Source organism: Morus notabilis, unplaced genomic scaffold (genome assembly GCF_000414095.1).
Source record: "Morus notabilis unplaced genomic scaffold, ASM41409v2 Scaffold832, whole genome shotgun sequence".
Classification (NCBI taxonomy): Eukaryota; Viridiplantae; Streptophyta; class Magnoliopsida; order Rosales; family Moraceae; genus Morus; species Morus notabilis.
In genome coordinates, this window is record NW_010367112.1 from 171,458 (window position 1) to 194,984 (window position 23,527).

At 33.7% G+C, this 23,527-nt stretch overlaps 2 protein-coding genes and 1 pseudogene across 3 annotated transcripts; all 3 read left to right on the plus strand.

Moving 5' to 3' along the window:
* The first annotated feature begins 2,787 nt into the window (after positions 1 to 2,787).
* Positions 2,788 to 3,861, plus strand: LOC21393143 (ethylene-responsive transcription factor 3). The gene has a single exon (XM_010111919.2). It carries the CDS (start codon positions 3,125 to 3,127, stop codon positions 3,758 to 3,760), a length of 636 nt encoding a protein of 211 aa, XP_010110221.1. The 5' UTR covers positions 2,788 to 3,124; the 3' UTR covers positions 3,761 to 3,861.
* A 4,420-nt stretch (positions 3,862 to 8,281) lies between these two features.
* LOC21393145 (triacylglycerol lipase 2) lies at positions 8,282 to 14,179 on the plus strand. 2 transcript variants are annotated; one of them, XM_024174654.1, is made up of 13 exons: positions 8,282 to 8,573; positions 8,769 to 8,841; positions 9,092 to 9,156; positions 9,626 to 9,735; positions 10,064 to 10,175; positions 11,767 to 11,877; positions 12,364 to 12,504; positions 12,595 to 12,705; positions 12,806 to 12,949; positions 13,032 to 13,072; positions 13,321 to 13,400; positions 13,481 to 13,576; positions 13,719 to 14,179. In XM_024174654.1, exons 1-13 carry the CDS (start codon positions 8,457 to 8,459, stop codon positions 14,036 to 14,038), a joined length of 1,521 nt encoding a protein of 506 aa, XP_024030422.1. In that variant the 5' UTR covers positions 8,282 to 8,456; the 3' UTR covers positions 14,039 to 14,179. The 2 variants fall into 2 exon arrangements, with proteins under 2 accessions (XP_024030422.1, XP_024030421.1); XM_024174653.1 differs by lacking the exons at positions 8,282 to 8,573; positions 8,769 to 8,841; positions 9,092 to 9,156; positions 9,626 to 9,735; positions 10,064 to 10,175 and adding an exon at positions 11,473 to 11,655.
* A 2,507-nt stretch (positions 14,180 to 16,686) lies between these two features.
* Positions 16,687 to 23,275, plus strand: LOC21393147 (annotated as a pseudogene).
* Positions 23,276 to 23,527: the final 252 nt, after the last annotated feature.

The window sequence follows — 23,527 nt, forward strand, 5'->3', positions numbered from 1 at the left end:
GGAGAGTGCATCCTCGGGGGCAGAACCCGAAACTCGGTCCGGGTAGGCGAGGCACTTGGTTAGGTAAGTAATTTGTACTAATTACTTGCTGAAGCTTGTAACATGGTTATTTTCAGTTATATTTCCTTTGAGAAAAAGGATGTGAGGTTCCGGCTGTTCTGTCGGGACTGAATGTCTTATTTTATTTATGTATTCAATTATTCATTCATGCGCTCATTTATTTTAAATATTTCAAATTATATCCTACTGGGCCTTTCGCTCACGTTTTATGTTTCAAATGTCTAAAACCCCTCCCAGGAGACTCTAGAAGCGGGGCACAGTAGCGGGAGTAGCTGAGTGGTGCTACGGAATGATCAAGTGAGGATTGTATTCATCCTCTGACATAAAGTGTAAGGAATATGTAAGAATTTGTAATAAATGACATTTGGATTTACTAGACTGTGGATGATGTCTGTTGTAATTGATTATTTACATGTGCATGTATGTACGATACTGTATGTCCTGTGGGGTGGAGCCCTGTGTGTCAGAGGCTCCTGAATTATGTCGTTTATTTATATTTTAATGTAGTTAAGTGTGGGACCCGGTTGGGAATCTGCTTTATTAATTCCAAATCGAGTTCCACGTCACCCACCCCGTTTGGGGGGCGTGAGAGTGTGTTAAAATATGTCTATTTTAGTAATTATAAAGTTTCAGAGTAATTTTTTACATTGTTTATCAAACTCTTAAATTTCTGCTTCCGGTATTCACAACAACTTTGAAAAAAAAAATTCAACAAACACCTATATGTTTTTTGTCATAACAACTTCTGACTAACATCACATCAATAGTAGAAATTTTTAAAAGTACATCAATACTAAACTGGCCCTAAGAATAGGTTCAACAATTTTCTCAAATCGAAATTATAAAAGTAAGTTCATTTTTAAAACAAAAATTATAGTAATAGTAGATTTCTAAACTAAATTAAGTAAATAAAGAATTTTAAAACTATTTGAAGTAAATAGCAATTTACCATGTAAATGTATAATTTAGGACTAATAAAAAATAATTTTAGTAAAAAATTTTTATTAACGTGGAAAAAAAGAAATAACGTGAAAAAAAATCTTTATTAACGTTTCATTTACTGTAAATGTTTCATTTACAATTAGTAAAAAAAAAAATTTGCACGTAAATCTTCTATTTTATGACTGTTAAAATTTTTTTTCCATGTTAATAAAGATTTTTTACCACGAAATTTATTTTTTATTAGTCATAAATTATACATGGTAAATTATTTGCTACTTAGTTAAAATAGTTTTAAAATCTACTATTTACTTAAGACTATCTCCGATGCAAATGTTTAATGCCAATTTATATTTAGCATGAAATAGTATAATATGCTATGTTATTTTTATTTTTACTACAATGCATAATGATATTTAAAATGTTATATCTATTTTTTTCTCATAACCATTAAGCTTTAAAAGTTGTAAAAGTAAACTTTTTTTAAAATAATTAAAAATGTAAAAGTTGCAATAATTACATGAAATAATTAACATTGCAACTAATAGTAATTAAATACTAAATTTTTCATATGCTATACATAGCAGGTAATTTACCACAAAGTATTGCATGTGAAAAATTTACCACAAAGTCTTGCATGTGAAAAATTTACAACAACAAATAGCATTACATTAGGCCTCGTTCATTTTACCGATTCGAGTTTTTAGTTTTAAGTTTCTACAATAAAAAACTCTCAGAAAATATCATATCTAACTTTTTCTGCTACAGTGAAAAGCTCTCAGAAAATGCTCAGAAAATATCACATCTAACTTTTTCTACTACAGTGAAAAGCTCTAAGAAAATATCACATCTCAGCTCGAATTGAAAACTCGAATTCGCGAAGTGAACGAGGCCTTAAAGAGTGTTTTTTACAATCAAATATTAAATTTATAATTAACACGTCAATCTTAGAATTATATTAAAGATGCTGTAATTTTATTTTATAAATCTCCTATTTACTACCTTTTCCCTTTTTAAAAATATTTATAAAAAATATCAATTCAATCTTCAATAAGTTTTGCTTCCCCACTTATTCCAAATAATATCAGCCATATATTGAAAAAAAAAAAAAAAAACACATCACTATTGCTTCCCCCCTTTTTTTTCTCTTTTTTTTTTTTTTTTTTTTTTTGGGAATTCCACGTTTCCACTAAATAGTAGTAAACAAATAATCCTGGAAGTCCTTTCAATCACCAAAATTCCATCAACACCACACTGAATGCATAAAAAGAAGCAAGAAAAATTACAAAAATTATTTATAAAATGTAATAACCGTTCCATATTTGTTAAAAAATTTAACAATTTTTAACACGTATTATACAAATAACGGTTATTGTTAAATAATTTAAAGCACTATTATTATTTTAACTTTGCACCTTAATTTTTTTAGTCTAATTTACATACAATATAATTAAAAAAAATAAATAAATCTTCTTCACTTTCAATAACAATTAATGATGGATGTTTCCTAGAAGTCTAAACTTAAACTAGTTTTAAATTCATATTAAATTTCAAATTATGGAGTTATCAAACTACCCCTAAAATAACTAATGTAATGTCAATTTTTGTTAAAAATTTAACTGAGGGGATTTTTTGTTGATATTTTATGGTTAAAAAAAAAAGATATTATGTTTTAAAAATTAAAGAGTAAAGTATTAGAAAGGTTATAATTCGTGGGGAAATTTTGTAATTAATCTAAAGAAGCAATGGCAATTCAGTTCTTATAACTAATATCCTCTTAATGTTATTCTAATCTGTGAATTCCAATTTAGAACGACGAATAGAAAAAGGAGGAAAATTCCATTAAAAAAAAAAAGGAAAACAAAAGGAGGAAAATCATAAGAAGCGATGAATCCGAGTTTCTTTTCTCAACCGGAGGGAGAAAGAGAAAACAGAATACCTAGAACATAGAAAGAAAGCGGTTGGAAAATCACAGATAGAGCAGAAAATATAGAGAGCAAAAAACAAGATTAACGATTCCTTAAAAGGAGGTGTGGTGTAGTCTAATCCGCCATCTCCAATTCTTTCCTTTTCCTTTTTGTTTTCTCGCCGGTGAACCTCCATTTTTTCCGATCTCCGCCACCCCATGCGGCGAGGAGGAAAATCTTCAGATCCAACGAGAACACGAATTGACCAAAAGCAACGTCCTCCTTCACATCTCCAAGAAGTCCGATTCCGGGGTGTTCGGAAGCGTCCGTGGGGCCGATTCGCCGCCGAGATCAGAGACCCCTGGAAGAAGACTCGCGTCTGGCTCGGCACCTTCGATTCCGCCGAGGAGGCCGCTCGCGCCTACGACGCCGCCGCCTGGTCGCTACGCGGACCAAAAGCCAAGACCAACTTCCCAAACCCTAACCCTAATTTCCACGACGAGAGGGTCTCTTCCAAGATCGACGTGATTCAGGCCAGCAGGCCCACCTCCAGCAGCCTCAGCAGCACCGTCGAGTCGTTCAGTGGGCCCAGGGTCTCGGCCCAGGCTCCGGCTCCGGCTCCGAGGCCTCATCGACGGCCCGTTAGAGTTGTCCCGCCAGATGATTGTCACAGCGACTGCGACTCGTCGTCGTCGATGGTTGACGACGGTGACGATTGTGTCCTTACGTCGTCGTCTTGCAGAGTCTTGCCGTTCGATCTGAACCTGCCGCCTTCGCGGATGATGGACGACTCTGATTGGTGTGGCGGCGGTGTTGATGATGATGAGCTGCGAGCCACCGCTTTGTGCCTCTGACACTGTATGCTTTGATTGCAATGGATTTAAAGAACGGTCCTTTTTCATTTTCTCGCTTATTTTCTTGAGAAAATTATGAAAAAAAAGAAGGGGGAAAATATGGCACTTGGTGGCTGCTGATCATAATTTGAGATTTTTTATTTCTTTGATCTTTTCCCCCCTAAATATTACACCTTGTTAGTTTACTCAATACTACGTTGTAGAATATAGCATCATGGTTTTCATCCCATTTCATGGGCATTTGGACATTGTTCTGTATTGTTGAGAAGCTATACATCTTTCTTGTAATTCACCAATGGATCTACTGCTCTTTTTCACTTGATCTGATTTTGCCAATTTCACTTTGTTAGATAGTCATTCTAACAAATTTCCCCTTCTTTATTAGAAACGATCATTTTTTATAAAGAACGATCGTGTAGTCATTTTTCATAAAAAAATGAAAGAATGTCATTTTGCCAATTTTACTTCACTCTAATAAATTTCTCCTTCTTTTGGTTTGTCCATTTTCTCGTGTGTACAAACATGATCTAATCACAAATAACAGTAGTTCTAATGTCTTTAGAGTTACATTCTTTGGTATATGATTGTTCAATGCATCTTATTGATTTTCATTTGTTCATTATACCTTCGTATCTTTCTAGCATAAGAACAAGGTTGGCTCTAGGTCAGTTGTGGGCATAATCTCAAGACCATGAATGTGGAAATGGCTTTGAGTTTGATGAGAAGGCGCCACTACACTACCTCTTTTGACAGAAGCTTTGATAGGAACCATTTATTCTTGTACACTAGCGTATCAACTGATAAAAATATGGTAGAATATCAATTTTCCAATAATAGATTTTCACAGTAAGTTGCGAAAAATTATTCGAAATTCTATGAGCTTTTATACTTTTCATTTTAATTAACGCGATTTGACGGATTTAATGAATATAAACATGCACTATAATGAGATATGCCTTATTGTAAAAGGAGCCGTTGTCCAATACCCTTTCATAGCTAAAGCTTTTCCCCCACTGCATACAGGTTGGGTTAAACCACATGGAGAATGAGATTAGCGGAACCTTACTAATTGCTTTGTTAAATGTTAGATTTGTTAATGACTTAAGAACTTGTTTGGTTAGTGGGCTGGTATAGTTAGTAGGAATTAGTATAAGTAAAGGGCTTTGTAGCTCACTAGAAGTATGTTGTGATTTGGAGAATTTTGAGAAATTGAGATTAGGGAGAGCGGTGGTCTCTCGAATACCACTAAATTAGGAGTTCCCGGAGTATTCGAATTCTCCGTTCTATCATTTACATTTCAGTGTAATTTGGTGTTCTTGGCTGATTAGATTAATAAAATTCCCTCCAATTATTCTCATTTCTTGTTGTTTCTGGTGTGTGTGAGTGTGGTATTGGTGTTTGGCTGATTTTCTGAGCTAGGATCCTAACAATGAACTAGCTTCTGATTTGATTCAAAACCAAAAATATTCCTTCACAAACCTAACACCACGTTCAAGAAGATGAAAGAGAACGCAATTATCTACTATGAAATACTAGACAATGAAAGTAATGCTCTGCTATGTTTTCTACCCATTTGTAATGTTCTTTCCTTTTTAAAAAATAAAAGAGAGATGACAACTAGCATCATGAAGTTCGCATCCTAATTAGATTGGCACCCAACCAAATAAATTATCTTACACCAAGTTTTCCACTCAATATTATTAAAATAAAAAGGAAAAAAAAGTGAAGTCATCGAATATGATTCAATCCAAAAAAGAGAAGTGTATCAACTGATCAACAAAGCTTAAAATAAAGCTACTGAAAATAAAAGGAAAACATGTAAAAATGGGGACTTGCCTGTTGCATTTCGAAGGGTCGTTCTGCATGCCCACAACACTATATGAAGCTTGTCGACTTATCGCCCTTTACGAGCTTCGGGCTTTTTCTTTATGTTGTTTATGGTGGTTTTGTTTGTCGATTTGCTTGTCCGTTGCCCTGCCGATTGCGAGGTGTCGAAAAACTTAGGGTGATCTTCCATTTGTGGCAAAATTTGTTAAACGACTTGGAGATGAATTGCGAGCCATTATCCGTAACAACTCCTCTCGGGCCCTAAAGTTACAATGATGTTTCTCCATAAAAAACTCTCAACGTCAGAGTCTTCTATATCAGAGTAAGCTCCTGCTTCGACCCACTTGGAGAAGTACAATAAGAATCAAGTGATACCTCTTCTGGCCAAGTGTTTGTGGCAGTGGACCACTGACGTCCATTGCAAATTTCATAAACAAATACGGCACACCAATTGACGACAACTCTTCTGTTGGTTGGTGAATATTGGTGAGCGGCACTGGCATTTGTCGCACTTCTTGACAAATTCCTCAAAATCTGCGATCATTGTAGGCCATTTTACCTTGCCTTTTCACCTTGTTGCATAGAGACTGACCCCCGTGTGATTGCCACAAGTTCTCTCATGGATATCCTTCAGCACATATTCAGACTCCTCCTCGTTCAAGCATTGACGGTATGGACTAGAGAATGATCTTCTACAGAGCTTCTTGTCGATAAATGAGTAACGTGTTGACATAGTCTTTTACTTTTCTCATGATTTGCTTATCATCTGGAAGAAAACCTACTTTAATGTACATCTGAATTGGCATTTTTTGATGATATTGACTCGTTCCACTTCTCCTATACTTGGTTTATCCAGATGGCCTATTGGTATGCTCTCTTTTTCTAAGACCTCAATGGTTGATCCCAAGTTTTCCAATGCATCGGCTTGTGCATTCGACTCTCGTAGAACCTGCTGGATTTTACATTGAAATATATTTTAATGTCGTTGAACAACCCCAAGATACTCATTTTGGTGTCTCAAGCCTCGTAATCCTTGGATTTGGTTTACGACTGTTTGGGTTTGATAGATTCATAGAGTGTGGCGTGTCGAGAGTGTACACATTTAAGTATTTGACTCGTTAATGTTACTTCCAAGTCCAACATGGCCAAAACACTAGCGATTCTCAAAGCAGATGATGTCGATAGGACCTCTAACGGAATGATGAAGACGAAGAAATGTGAATCTAGGGCACACTTTGTCGTCAAATGTCCAACGTACCCAATGTATAAGAGAACAAAATGATAGTGAAGAAATAATATTGATGAAGTGAGGTGGGAGGAGCAACTAAATAGTTAATGGAGAAGACACTTTGAAAGTTAGATAAGGCTTTTTATATAAAATAAGTTAGTGTTGCTATGGGTTCAAACGCAAGTTGCTCTGAATGTAGCTTTTGAGTGTGCCGGAATTAGTGATAGAATTGGGTAACAAGAGATGGAGATCATGATGACGAAGTCCTGACACTATTCGGCACTTCGAAAATGTGCTCCAAAGGCAAACTCAGGTCATCTTGGAGAAGGATCCGAATTTTTCAAAAAAACTCGAGAACTTCAAATGATCTTCAATGCTGAGAAAATTAACTATATGGGTTGGTATTATATTTATGATAGCTTGTCATGAAAATAAAAAAGAAAAAAAGAAAAAAAATGGCCGTTACATGTATCATAACGAAGAATTCAAATATGGGATGGTATTTAACATACAAAAAATTAAAAAAAAACACTTGCACATTTATAACAAGTGTAACATTTATAAAGCTCAGGAGTTCATCAATATGACATTTGAATATTGAGGGGGCAAAGTGAGATACCCTATATTTCTTGGGTGTCAAAATAAAAATCAATATATTAATTTTATCAAATTACTTTTGTTAAAAGCATCATATGCTCCTCACATGTAAAGTCTGTCTGTGGTATAACAGTTTTGTAATGAATAGATTGAAAATGTAACGTTTATGGCTTTGTTCTTGAGTTTTTGAGTTAGGGTGATTTCAATTTAGATTTTAATTTGAGTATGGTTTAAGTTGAGATTTTAATTTGAGTTTGTCTTTGGATGTGCATATTTTGAGTTATGGTTTGAATTAAAAATCTATTTAAGTTTGTGTTTGGATGTGTCAAAATTTGAATTTATATTTAGATAGTATTTTAATAAAAACTCAATAGTGATGAAAAATTTTAATAGGGTATATGCATGAGATTTTATTTATCTTTTCGTTGTGAACGCATAGAAAAAAATCATCTTAATCGAAATTAAAACGAAAAAGTTATGACGTTTTTTAAAATAGAAAAAGTTATGGCGTTTTTAAAAATAAAAAAAATATTATTCATTAATTTAAGTTTGAATTTAGAAATTTGAGTTGAATAAGAAACTCGAACTCTGATTTTAGTCTCAAATTCAAGTTAAAACTCAAATTCAAACTCAAAATTTTTTTTAAGAAAATATAAATTTAAATAAAATTGTAACTTATATTAAATTTTTTTTTTTTGAGTTTGTGCAAACGAACAAGCTTTATATAATTTGGGAACTATTAATACGATACTTAAAAATTTAAGAATAAAATGAGATAAAAAGTTGTTGGAGTCAAATTTGAAATTAACCTTTTTTTAAATAATTAATGCCTTTTCTTTGGCAAAAAGGGCATTGGGGAAACAAAACAAAAGAACTTATAAAAGAAAAGCAAAACACAGTAAACATTAATGGAGACGATTCAGTCTTGCCCAGAAAGAAACTTCGCGCTTGATTCCTATTCCTAGGAATCTGCTCTTCCCTCATCTCAGCGATTTCCGATGGTTCAATTTGATTAACTCAACTGGGTATTCAACAGAATTCACTATGCAACGACTTAGAGCTTCAAGGACATCGATTTCTGGCTCTTTAGCTGCTGCCCAGTTGAGGAAGAAAGCTCTCAATTCATGGGCCGCTATTCAGGACACCTTTTTCTCAACGAAGGTAAATTCTTCCTTCAATAATATGATTATATATATATATATATAGATTATTGAATTTATTGGTATATTGGGTTTCCTCAATTCAGGTGTTTGATTCTAGTACCTATCTTAGTTAGGGTTTTGTGGGTGGAAATGGAATTTATGTTTTCTTCTTCTTTTTCTTTTTAATCATTATTCTTTGGTGTTGATGGCTTAGGATATATTTGAAAGGCATAAGGTGGTCTTTACGGTTGGAACTTCCATGGCATCAGTTGCTACGGCGTGGTTTGGTAAAGTTCTTTGATCCTTTATATTCGTTAATTCTTATTGATTTAGTCTGGTTTTCTTGCCACAAACTTAATAAAACAAATGGTTAGAATTTTGTATTTGAAAAAAAAAAAAAAAAATCAGTGGAAGGAACATCAGTTTTCACAGTAAGGAAGTGTATTATTATTATTATTATTATTATTATTATTATTATTATTATTGTGGGCATGTTGATAAAAGAGTCATTAGATTGAGTGGTTTTGGTGGGTCCAGGCTATTCTTTGCGGCACCTACATGATTCAAGGGTTGATCAAAGGCTTGAATCAATCGAGAAAGCTGTAAGCAAAAATATTAGACCCTTTTTTATTATTACTTCTCTTCTATGGTTGGAATTATTGTATTCCTTGTACTAAAAAGTGTATTCTGATTGTTAATTGGATGCCAAATCTATAAGGTAAAATTCAAATGACCCCCATTTCCGGGGAAAAAAAAGTGAAAAAGGAACTTTTCATGGCCATTTTTTGCTGCTTAGAATACCTTGATTAGCTTCTACTTAAGTTGCTATGCTCCTCAATGTTATCGTTTTCGTTTTCGTTTTCGTTTTCGTTTTCACATTAATCAGTTTTTCTTCATTATGTACTATAAGATGGGATAAATTGTTTTTCTGTGTCTGGCATGTGCTACGATTTTTATGACTTTGAAACCTGTTTTGTTGTTTCTTTGGTTTGTTGTTGCTTAGTACCTGCTCTCTTTATTTTTTCCCTTTATTTTGTTTGATTGACATGTGCTATTTAATTTTTATTACAGATGAGAAACAGTCATCTTGGTGAACATTCAGAAATTAGAAAGATTGTTGATTCCGGAAGTTTAAGCACTTCTGCCTGTGTAGCTACTGCTGGAACCACTTTAGTTATTGGGTTCGTACTTGAATTTATATTATATTTTTCTTGCAAACATTATTGCTTGCACATTTTTAATGGTAAAAGTACAACCTATAAATGGTTATCTATTCATCATTGTTAATTGTTTAAGGCAATGATAACAAAAACTTTATGGTCAAAAACTATTTCAAGCGTATAATGAGTTCCATGTTCCGTTAGAGGACGCTTGGTGCGTTCTTCTAAATTATATTTGAAACACTGGACAGATTATGCTGAAGATGTGCTCAATCTGCTACTTCACCGCGCACAAAGCAATGTCATTATGCATGCAACTCACGCTTGTCTTTCTGTTTACGACATGTAGGTATGCCTTGGGTTGGCGAGGTGGGAGGTGGTATGCAAATAGGCAATTCAAAAGGGAGCAGATGAAAATGCTTGGGCAATTAAGACCTAAAAGGTGGCAATTGCTTGGGCGGGTATATCCTAGAGCATTGCAGCTCCAGCTTCCGTTCCTCAAAAGACCATTAACCAGACCTAAAGCAGCAGATAGTACAACCCAAGCATCTGAAAAGACGAAAGATGCTCCTACTGCATGTAGTCCTGCAGGAACGTCTCCGTCGTGTTAGTTAGAAAAACATGTTTTACGAAAAGATAATATGATCTATTCCTCATTAAAGAGTCTTCTGTATTGTGATATTGTTGGGAGGAATTATGAATCCTCTGTTTTGTGCTTATATATATATATATATATTCTATTATACATTTTTTTTGTTAACTGAAGTAATGCACGGTGCATTTTTAATTGTATATGAAGGTAAATTTTGCTTAAGCATCCGTGTGTTTTTGCTCTTTGGTTTCTCTTTATTCTACCCTCATTTTTCAACTTTCATTTATATGAAGCAAGAAGCATTAGGGGTGTCTTATAAAGAATACTGGGTAAAGTGGACATATTACGTCAGGTTGGAAAGTTGAAACTCTTCTAAGCCCATTTTCTTTGAAGGACGTGTTTGAAACTCGTTTCAAAATGATTTTATTTTTTTGTACGAAAATAAAAATGAAAACGTTTTTAATTTCAGACAGAAATCATTTTTGAAAATATATTTGATAGTTTTATTAAGAAATTATTTTCAGTATAAAAAAATTCATTAATGTAGAGAGGAGAAAACGAAAATAAAAAATAAAAAATGATTAAAAGTTATTTTTTATTTTTCTCATTTTACACTTAAATTAAAAAATTATTTTTATTTTTATTTTTTATTTTTATTGTGTCAAATACTATTTTGAAAATGTTTTTATTTTTTTTTCTCAAAAAATATAAAAAATAAAAATGAGATTAATTTTAAACACGGACGAAGAGTTTCGGTCTGAGTTATTGCCTATGATGTGCAAAAACTTTTGTTCGCAAAACGTCCTTTAATATGATTGACCAATTTGCTTGGAAGATAACCGGAGACCAAAAGAAATAAAAAACACAAAGTCAAAGGAGATTCTCTTCATCGAAACTGCCATTCTATGCGATGTGAAGTAGAATGGGAATTTATTGTTAGAATATTGATCTTTGGCAACAAAATCTAAAGGTTTCATTTTAATCATCACTGGGTTTGCATTAGGGACGAGATGGGTCCCACAAAGATGCCTTGTTTAACTGCTTGTGTATTATCAGCTTCACATGTGAAGGTCCTTTTGTTTTTATTTGGTTTTTTCCGCAATTATATAGAAAAGGTGAGTGCATCAGGACATCAATACTAAAAAACCATTTAAGCATATTTTTTGATGGCCAATGCTTTAACCCCAATCATTCTAGTTTTTCTGATTTCTGTGTCAGCAGCTGGAACAAGAACAAAGCTATATCCAGTCCACGGCCAGCATAGAACTTCAGAATCGGAAAGTTATGAAGATGATGGTATCTGTTCTTCCATGGTGGAGAAGCAAGGTTATGTTTGTGAAGAACGCAAGGTTTTATTTCTCAACTTATATTGCCTCTTCAGTTATGCCAATAATTCAGATTTCAGTGTTAAAAGTTGATATTATGGTATCTGCTACCATGACATATTTCTTGGATTGCAGGTAACCACTCGAGACGGATACATTCTCAGCATTCAGAGAATTCCAGTGGCGCGGCCAGAGGAGAAAGCAAGAAACAAGCCACCAGTTCTTCTGCAACATGGTGTTCTGATGGTTGGTAATTCTACACTAGGTAGTCTTGTAGGGTTATATCAATTTCTGCAGTAGTTTGAATTTTTTATGAAAATCTTATTGTAGTTCTTAAACTTTTTAGTTATATCTGGTTAATTCTCGATCTAACTTCCATAAATATATACAAAAGGGGAAAAATGTGTTACTAAGAATAGTCCCTAACTTTGATAAAATCTTACCTAAAGTTTTTTGGCTTTTATATAACTCTCATTTTAGTCCTAGAGAGGAGGCATGCAACACTCGTGTGACTCATGTGATCCGATTACATTCTATTAACTTTTTAATGGAAGTTAGCGTTATGAAAAACCAGACGCATCTAATTAGGTTTAGAGAACTAAATGGTGATTTTGAAGTTTGAGGAGTAGAATGAGATTTTCATGATTGTTTAGACCATTAGTGAAATTAATCCATACCAGTTTCATAAAATGGTAATTCTGTGAGTGTAAGAGTTTCTGGAATTGTGCACAGGATGGAATAACATGGCTGCTACTTCCACCACACCAGTCTTTGGCATTGCTGTTGGCAGATAATGGATTTGATGTGTGGATAGCCAACACTCGTGGAACGAAATATAGCCGTGGCCATGTATCACTTGCTCCTACTGATGCGGTTAAGTTTCCTTCGCTGCGCATAGATATCTCCCTTGTTAGCCTTTTGGTTTTCCAGGTTGTGAAATGTTTTTCTTGCTCGGTTGGTTAGGCTTATTGGAATTGGTCATGGGATGAATTAGTGGCTTATGATCTTCCAGCTACACTCCAGTATGTGCATGATCAAACAGGACAAAAACTGCATTATGTTGGGCATTCACTGGTCAATCTCATAATCCTTAATTTTTCATTTGTGGTTTGGGATTGACTTGCTAATTTCACAAAAATCGGTATTACTTAAAAACTTGGAATTCTTTTTGTAGGGAACTTTGGTTGCTCTTGCCGCGCTTTCGAAAGACCAGCTATTGAATATGGTGAGATCAGCTGCCTTACTTAGCCCAATTGCTCATGTTGGTCAGTTGACCTCACCACTTGCAAGAAATGCTGCTGAGAACTTCATTGCTGAGGTAAGCACCAATTCCTTTTCCACCTGTTTCAGTTATCCATTAGAGTAACTTCTTAATTGCCATTTTTATCTTCTTGTAACAGACATTATACTGGTTAGGTATTCACGAATTTGTTCCAAGAGGGTAAGAAACTAATGCTACTCGAATTTGCCACACAGTATGAACTTTTTACTTCTTTTCTGCAAGCGTGATGACACTTATATTACTAAAATTTTATTTAAAAGCGATTAGTGGTGAAATTTCTTGACTTAAGGAATTCACTCACGATTTCCTCTCCTGAATTCTGATGATACATGCAAAAACTCGGCTATTCTTTGATCTTTAGAATATATTTTTGACGCTTAATATTTTTCCTCCTTACGTGAATCTAGTGAAGCTGTTATGAATCTTCTCAAGGATATCTGCAAGAAACCTGGTGTTGACTGCACCAACTTGTTAACCTCTTTCACAGGTTGTATGCATTTTCCTGATTTGCCTTTTAGCACTCAGAAAGTTCATTATTTGACCTTCATATTTTTGTCACAACCATAGGTGAGAATTGCTGCCTGAGTTCTTCGATAGTGGATGTTTTTCTGGACCATGAGCCTCAATCAACGTCGACAAAGAACATGATCCATCTGGCACAGAGTAAGCATTCCTATTTCGTGATTATCGAACCATGAGTAGTAGCACAACTTAGACGAAAACAAACCATAGAAAATCTAGATGAACCAAAAGGCTCTTTAGTTACTAATGGAAATTTTTTTGATTGCGGTGGTTTATGGAACAGTGATAAGAGATGGGACGATCACGATGTATAACTACGGTGATGAAAATGAGAATATAAGACACTATGGGAAGCCTTATCCTCCAGCCTACAACATGACAACCATTCCAAATGACCTTCCTCTCTTTGTCAGCTATGGAGGGCAAGATGCTCTCTCCGATACCAAAGACGTGCACCTATTGCTGGATAGCCTGAAAGATCACGACGGAGATAAGCTCGTGGTTCAGTACAGAGATGATTATGCTCATGCAGACTATGTAATGGGTGAAAATGCCAAGCAAGCTGTTTATGATCCTCTCATAGCTTTCTTTAGGCTTCAATGACAGTATCACTTGTGAATACAATATCTCATAATGTGGATCAAAGTATAAATACTGAAATCTTGAATTTCATAATGTCTGGATTAAATTCAAATCCTCCTGTTATTTTAGTATGGCTAATCATGAGAAAATAATGCTCTTGTAGACAAGTTCATAAGAAACAATATCAACAATGATCTCTTTGGATTCATTTGCCCTCATCTTAGTAAGATTAGTGTTCAAATTATGAATGTTCCAGCAATCTTAATCTTGCTTTGTCAAAGTCCTTAAAAGAATTAGCTACTTAATACATCCATATTCAATTCTTACATTGCTCACGTGACTCAACTGAGATGTAAAGCTCGAAATAAAGATGGTCTTTTCAGATTACACCAACTCCATCGCTCCACTGATTCTCCCCTACTTTCATAGGTGAACGATTCTTAACGTCTTTACTCTCTATGATTCTCCCAACCTTTCATAGGTTTGATTCTTGGTGTCCGCACTAGTAGTTTGTAATGGTAAGATTGTGTCTGACGTGCGTTGACCTCTCGAGATTGTTGACGAAAACGTGAAATATTAAAAATTAAGGGAGAGAATGGAGAAGAGAATGAGGAGATTTAATTCGCTTCGATATAATTACATCTACGGATTGAGGGGGGGAAAAAAAACAGAGAATTCAATAGTAAGAAGCAACATGAAAAAGCTCCATATAAATACAAATTGTAATCACAGGATAGGATAAATTACTCAAACTATCAAATATTTTTTGAAATCGGAGGTTAACTGTTTTTGGAGAAGAATTCATAAAACTTTTACCTATATATGGGGACTAGTTCAATGTAAACCAACTAGAATTTGTCAAACTTGTAAAACTTGAGGGAATTTTGTAATAAAAAAAAGCCTTTTACAATTTGACTCCTTTCTAATTTGTTTGTAAGTCGTGATTCACTTCGGTTTTATCTCTTTAAAGTTGCTCATTCACATATCTCAAAGCACCGTCTGACCAAACCACTTTCCTCATCAAACCTTCTTATATGCACGTGTGACATAACTTTGTCTTCTTATATGCTCATAACTTTGCAGGTAAAGAATCAGACCCACTGTTTCTAGCAAATTCTTAAAAATTGGTTCTACTGGCTTTAGTAAATTAATCCATGAATCACTTTCTCACTTGGATTCCAAAGAGTTTGTGGGAAAAATCACGCTTGAAAACCAGAAATTTTGGTAAGGTTTCTTAAGTTAAGTCTTAGACTTATCTCTGATTATTCCGTACTTCTTTCATGGTTTCTTCTTATAACTTCTTCTGATTTTATGATTAAAATTTGCTCAAATATTTGTTGGCTTTTAGGCTTCAGTTCTTAGTTGAATTTATTATTTGTGATAGAAGTTGAAGGAGATTTTAGTTCTAAAGCTTGTTTAGCCTAGTTAAAGACATGATTAAACTTTCTTGTTGATTTTGAGTTCTTGTTAAACTTTGCAGGTTAAATTGGTTTATGGATTTAAAAAAATAGACTCTCGTCTTTCTGAAGTGCCCAAATACTTGCATTATATATATATATATATATATATATATATGCGCATATATGTATGTATGTGCATACGGGAATGCTTCCACAACCGGAAAGACATAAACTCGCTTTGGAGAGCTAAGAAACTAGATGGAATGCTTACCATTGATTCCATTAGGGGCCACTGGGGGTGTTCGAAAAAGCCCTACTAGGACTGGAAAGCTGACAAGGTGGGAAGACTCATAACTAGCCAAAACCGATCCCCATCTTTCCTTTCTTACGATCCCACGTCGCCACACGGGAGGGACATGAGGGCGTAAAAAAGGGATCCTATCAACTTGTTCCGATCTAGGATAATAAGCTCATGAGCCTAGTCTTCACTGTCGAGAAATGAAAGAAGACTTCCATCTCTATGTTTCAATCTCTAAGTTTAACTCACGTAGCTCGCTTCTATGCATATATGTATGTATACCCTTCACATACACAGATATCGACTAAGAATTTATAATCCGAATTTTAGACTCTACAATTTACAATTTCCATAGAAATCAAGCAAATTGTTCTGTATATCGGGCTGGTTTTAGTATATGCATGCTGCTTATATCTTCACTTTGTCGACGGAGTTGTAATATTGACTTTGCAACTATAACTTTACTAGTTTCTACTTGACTGCTTACTTCTCCGGTTCGTTTTGGACGAACTCGTTAACAATCACCATGTCCACCACCCCGGAGATCCTAATACCGTCACTGCCAAACGACATCTTTTTGCAATGTCTGGCTTGTGTCCCAAGACAATATCACCCTGTCCTTGCGGCGGTGGCGAAGCCCATTAGATCCCTCGTTTCCTCTCGCAATTCTTCACCGCGCGATCCTCCCTCAACTGCACAGAACTCCTGCTTTACGTCGGGCTCCGATGCCCAAAATGCTAGCCCCTGCGTTGGTTCACGATCCATAGAAGACCCAACCCAAAGGACGACAACAAAAGCACTATTAAACTTGCTCCAGTCCCAGCAGTTCCCAAGGACCTGCTAGATTGGTGCCATTATGTGGCCTTGGGCCCCAAGATCTACGTCCTGGGGGGCATTATAGACGGCTGCGCTTTTCAACGGAGGTGTGGATTTTTGACTGCCGCTTCCACACGTGGGAGCGTGGTCCGAGCATGCCAGCAGCGGAAAGGAGCTTTGTCAAGACTGTAACTTTTGATAGCAAGATATATGTGATCGGATTTACGACAAGGGAGAACTCATGGGCCAATGAGTTGGACACGGTGGCTGGGCACTGGGAGGCCCTTCCGAGCCCCAAGCTTGGGATCTACCGTAAAGAGGTTGTCGGCTGCGTCACTAGGGGAGGTAAGGGTTTGAAAATCATTTTTTAAAATTTTGTTTCGATTATATATAATTAATAATCTTAAATTAATATATTAAGTAATTAATAACTTTAATCACTTAGTAAATAAAAAATAATATAATAACAATAATAATGGATATATTATCTTATAATTAATGAGTACATTGGTAATTAAATTATATATAATAAATCAGTATGCTAAATAATTAAAAAATAATAATTAATAATCAGTTATAAGTAATTATTATATTAGTAACAATCCATATTTATTAGTTTATAAGTAATTAATAAGTGTATTAAGAAAAAATGATCAGTATATAATACTATATTAATATTATATTTACTATTTAGATAATTAACTTTTACTTACATAATTAAATAATTAGTTGATTAGTTACTAATATTTATTTCATAATCTATTATTTGATATATTGTATGATCAATTTTTGATAATTATTCTTTAAATAATGATGAATTACTAATTGTCAATTGTTAATTATTATTGATTAATACATTGCATAATTAATAATTAAAATTAATAATGATTATTAATTGAGTAATTATTATTTTTTATTTGCCAACTATTTACTAATTAATAGATTATAATTAATAGATTATAATTAATATATATATATATGATTGATATATTACAAATTAATTAATAATTAAGTAATTATTATTTATTTATTAGCTATAATCATATTTATTAATTAATAATTAAACATTTAATGTAACATTGTTGATAAGTATTAAAAAATAAAAACAAAAAAAAATAACTTCTAATCATTTTATACTTTTTTAACAAAAAAAAATTATTTTTATAATTTTTTATTTTTAAAATATTTATTAAACAAACGTAATTTTTAAATTTTTTCATTTTTTGTCTTAAAAGACGTAAAAAACAATTAAAAAACAGTTTCAAACGCGTCTTTTTGTCTACCTCCCGCCATCCTCAATTTCCTACTGACCTGAAACCCCGAAAGTTGTCTATCGACTGCCGACGGAGATAACCTCATCACCCAAAAGCACACGCATTAAATATTGGAAATCGCTGGTAGCGCCGGGATCTGGATCTCCAGAAACAGCAACGGGCATTTTCTCCTACACAACGACGGCCAACAGCGAGGCAGAAGGCACGACGCTGCCGACCGTCCTTGCAGAAACTCGGGTTTCGGTAGTCTTCCTCAATAATTTGCACTAGATTACCTGTTGGGTCGATGATTGAAGAGAAGTATGAATAAGTTTGTGAAGAATTACTTTGGAAATGGTTTAATGTGTCAGATTAACATGTTTCGGCAGTTCATGTTTACGAGAATGGCTGATCGGTAAAGCAATGTTGACTCTTGAATGACTCAGAGTACTGAAAGAAATTCCTTGCATGACAGATGTTTAAGGAAATGCCTCCCTTAGGATGCCATAATTCAATGTCGTCTGGACAACTAACTTCACCCCGAACAAACAACCAACGGCTAACATGAAGCCTCTGCTCCGCCACAATTGAAACCCTAAACCATCTTCATCGCTGCGTATAAAAACACAAGGTCATGACGTGGAGTTAGTGTCCGATTACATCAGTTTCATGGCGCCACATGGGTCTTTGGACACATAAGTCTCGTTTATTTTACTAATTTGAATTCAGAATATGAGTTTTACTGCAGTAAAAATCTCTCGAAAACAGTTACATTTAACTTTTTTATTACAGTAAAAAATTTTCATATAAAATCACATCTCAACTCGAATTAAAAACTCGAATTAACGAATTAAACGAGTTCCAAATAATTCATCTCCTGCTGCGCCTTTCACCGTTACACGGTGCACCCACATTAAGTACCCAATCCCAGTTTAGTCAACAGCTATTTATACTCGTCCTGCCCGTGTACCAAAGCAGGCCGGAGCACCAAAGAATGACCCTACTTAAATATGTTCAAATCAAAGCTAATAATTGGTGGTCCTACATTTTCTTTTTCTTTTTTGTTTTTGTTTTTGAGAAATTAGATGAGGTGATTGGTTTTCCGCCTCTTTTGAAAAGTGCCTAAACCTTTTCTTTTTTTTTTTATCAATTGTTGATTGATTTATAAATCATTGACTCACACTAGTGAAACACATATTATATCGATCAATCAATAATTAATTAAGTCAATAATTCAATTGACAATTTCTTAAAAAATAGTTATTTTTTATTTAACAAAACTTGACACATTTATTAAAAAGAAAATTTTCTAGTACGTATAGCGTATTAGTAGGTTAGATTTATTTAATTATTAAGTTTGTGAATTTTTTAATTTTTACGTGATTTTATGTATATTTGATAGATAAAAAATTTAATCTATCAGTACACTGGCGTATCAGGTCTCTATTAAAATAAATATAAAAAGTTCATTTTTCCATTAGTTTTTTATTTTATTTTAAATCAGACCTTTATAAATATATTTTGTCTAACAAATCAAGAAAATGAAGCAATTCGTAAAACATGATATGTATCTAGGGATTTTATTAACATTAAATCATTAATTATTGATTCTTGGAGGTGATAAACGGATCTGTTGCATGAGATTTACGAGTATTTAGTTTGTTGACTGCTAAATTGCCGGAATAAACCTCCCTATTTATTTGAGCCGTTTGTACCCTATTACAACAGATTGTATAATTTGTATTCAATATTTGACTTGTAATTTACCGTGTTAATTCTCCACTCCTTATATTATCTCTGTTGGATTTTTATCACGTCACGTAACGTAACTATTAAAAACTCATCTAAATATATATAATATATAGATATATAACAAGGATATGTTACTATTGACCACTCTAATCTCGACCAATATTCAATAAGAATGATATAGCGGCAGTACACAACGTACGTACCGTGAATGTAGTTTTAATTTGACTAATAAAACGACCAATGGAGCAGTTTAAACGGAAGGCAACAAAGATTGACACAAAATTTATCCAAACGTTATTCCGTTTGTTTTTTTTGGTTAATGCTTCGTATAAATAGTACATTTTTTGGTAGAAGAGTTCGTATAAATAGTACCCTTTCTACTGTTGGTCCAACACGGATAGTTAGAATATTACTTCTATAGTTCTAAATGGCTAACAAATCAACAACATCCATTGCTTTTCTTTCTGCTCTTATTTGCATTTTAGCAGCTTTGGCAAAAGGAACTAGATTGTATTCAATAAATGACAATCAAAATAGCATATTGCCATCGTCCCCAGGTTCCGACGATATCTGCAAGTCATTGGTGGAGCCACAAGGCTACGCTTGCCAACAACACATAGTTAAGTTGCTAAGGCATTTATCTTATACCAAATACACAAGTTCTTTTTTTTATTTTTAAATATATATATATACGAGACAATCAATTTAAGTATTGTTCGTCACATCGTGTGATATCTACCCGAAATAACGAAAAACATATGTTTTTGGCAAAAAAAAAAAAAGTAGAGAATCAATTTAAGTGTTTGTATGGTGTCAAGCTGAAAATTACGAGAAACATGTGTTTTTTATGCGAATGAGACTATCAATTTAAGTGTTCATCACATCATTTGCTATTGTGCTGGTAAGCGCTTATAAGATTTTGTGTCATATCTGCAAAAACATCCTTTTTTATTCTTCTTAGTGATGTATTTTTTTATTGGTACAGGTGACGACGGACGATGGCTACATTCTCGGTCTGCAGAGGATTCCTGCAGGCGTTTGGGTAAAAAAGCAAACAAACCACCCGTTCTGTTACAACATGGAATTTTAGTGGTGAATAAATTTCTCTTCCCTCTATACGCATTTTATTAATACAAGTGTACAGTCAATACATCAATATTGTGGTATTAAGAAGTTCTTTTTTTTCTCTTTTTTTCTTTTGTGTACGTAAAATTAATAGGATGGTGCGTCGTGGGTACTATTGTCCCCCGAAGAATCTCTAGGGTTCATCTTGGCTAGCAAATACTCGAGGGACTATTTCTAGCCGTGGACACAACTCACTTAGTCCTAATGATCCGGTTTGCTGCTTTTATTTCTATCCTACTTGTTTTTGTTATGTAGAACCGGAGTACCCTATTGATTGTGCATGTGATTAAATCATATTTCTCAGTTCAAAAAAAAAAAAAAAGATAAAAATCATACTTCCATGCTATTAACTCTACTATGATTATGATATTATTTATAACTCATTTATATGTTTTAATGTGTAGGCTTATTGGAATTGGTCATGGGATCAATTGGCCGCTCATGACCTTCCTACTCTAGTCAAATATGTTAACGACCAGACAGGGCAAAAACTACACTATGTTGGGTATTCCTTGGTCCGTATCTATATTTCCTGTCCTTTTATTTTTTTTATTTTTTTAAGTTTAGATATTTTTGTCTAAATTTACTAAGCCTTGGACATCATTGATTTATAGGGAACTTTGACTGCTTTTGCTGCCCTTTCACAAGGAAAGCTATTAAACATGATGAGATCAGCCGCTTTGCTTACCCCAATTGCTTATTTGGGCCGCATGCCCTCGCTGCTCATAAGAGCGGCTGCTCAATATTTCTTTGCTGAAGTAACAAAAGCTCTAATGGCATCTATTTTTAATTTTTTTATAACCGTGAATTTGAGATTAGTTCATGTAATTTCCCTCATTTGTTTTCTTAACAGGATATTTACTTTTTGGGTGTTCGTGAGTTTATTCCAAAAGGGTGAGCCACCTACTTAAGCAATTGTTAGAAACAGTTTTTTTTTTTTTTTTTTTTTTTTTTTTTTTTTTTTTTTTTTTTTTCCTTATCCCCGTTAAAAGCATAAAAATGAGGACTTCAAGCATTTTACATTTTTACTAACTTCCTAACAGGCAACAACTTGGCAAACTTCTTGAAAATATCTGCAAACCTGGCATTGACTGCGCCAACTTATTGATCTCTGTAACAGGTAATGCTTTTAATGTATATATGGATGAGTTTTCGATCAGTGGCGGAGCTAAAATTTTGATTTAGGGAGCATCAATTAAAAACCTGAAAAATGTTAATAAAATCATCTCCTCATATTTTTAGATGAATATTATATATGTATAGATTATTGAATATATTTGAGTGATAAACATTTTAATAAATAAATTAGATAAGAAAAATAATTTAGGAGGTACACAATATTTATGAGAAAATAGTAGCTGCGAGTGCCAGAAGAAAAAAAATATCTTTAAGTATGTAGGGTACATTTGAATAAACACATATTAATTCAACAAGGGCAAATTATAGAAAATGTGGGTGTGTGAAAGTCATAATTGAGAGGGTTGTTTGAAGAAAAAATTCTTAATTAAAGACACATTTTGAGAAATATATTTTAATGTGTCATTTTTAATATAGCTTAGATTATATCTAAAAATATTTTAGAAGGCACCAATTTGAAAGAAGAATTGTTTACATAAGAATAAATTAGAGAAAAATATGAATTAGGTATATTTAAAGTATAAGATTTAATAGGAAAAGATAAAAAAAATAATAAGAAATAAAATAATTTGAGATTGGATTTTTTGAGGATGTATTTGTAATTTTTTTTGATAAGGGGGCATATATGATTTTTTTTTTTTTTTTTTTTTTTTTTGTGAAAGACTTATACTAAAAATCAAATATCAAAAATTCAGAGAGGGCATATGCCCTCGAGGGCATATATCTCCTTAAACGTCACCTCCTTTCTCTACTATTTTTAATAGTTACGTTTTCATCAAATATAAAAATTCAATTATTCAATTACGTGGTCATTAATGGTTATACATTATATATATTGCTGAGCGTTATATGTTTGCTTTAGGAACTTGCATTGACACTATTTATTTATTTATTTATTTTTTTCTGCTTATCAAACACTGATTGACATGTATGTTGCAACTTAATAGGCCCAAATTGCTGCATTGATAAATCCAAGGAAGGCGTTTTTCTCGACCACGAGCCTCAGTCAACTTCGACAAGGAACTTAGTTCATATTTCTCAGAGTAAGTTGTTGGATCGAATTATCAAGTTGGCCTATATAAAAATTGCAACAAGTTTTTCTTATCTTGGTTTTTATTCTTTAATCCTTTTCTTCTTTTTTCTCCGGTGATTGGCAGTGATCAGAGACGGAACAATGGCAATGTATAATTATGATAATTTGGTTGAAAACATGAAGCATTATGGGCAGCCAACTCCTCCAACGTACAACATCTCTAACATTCCGAATGAGATTCCTCTCTTCATCAGCTATGGAGCGAAGGATTTACTTTCTGATGTTAACGATGTTCAGATTTTGCTCGACAAGCTTGAAAATCATGATAAAGATAAGTTGGTGGTTCAGTTTGTGAAGGATTATGCTCATGGAGATTTTATTATGGCTGTCAATGCCAACAAAGTTGTGTACTCCCCTCTAATAGACTTCTTTACACTTCACTAAAGATTATGTCTATGATCTATTGACAAACGCAATTGCTGAATTTAGACTTTTAGTGTGGCTGATTTGTTTGGTATAAGTTCTTTGTAGTGTGATTGGCATGTAATTGTGGCCAAAAAAGTTGTACTCTTTAACACACTCAAATGGAATATGTGTTGGTTATTCATTACTGCATCAGTGTCATTGTTTTATTTTTAACTAAGAAAATTGAGGGCGCGTTTGGAACTCGTTCTAAAATGATTTTATTTTTTATAT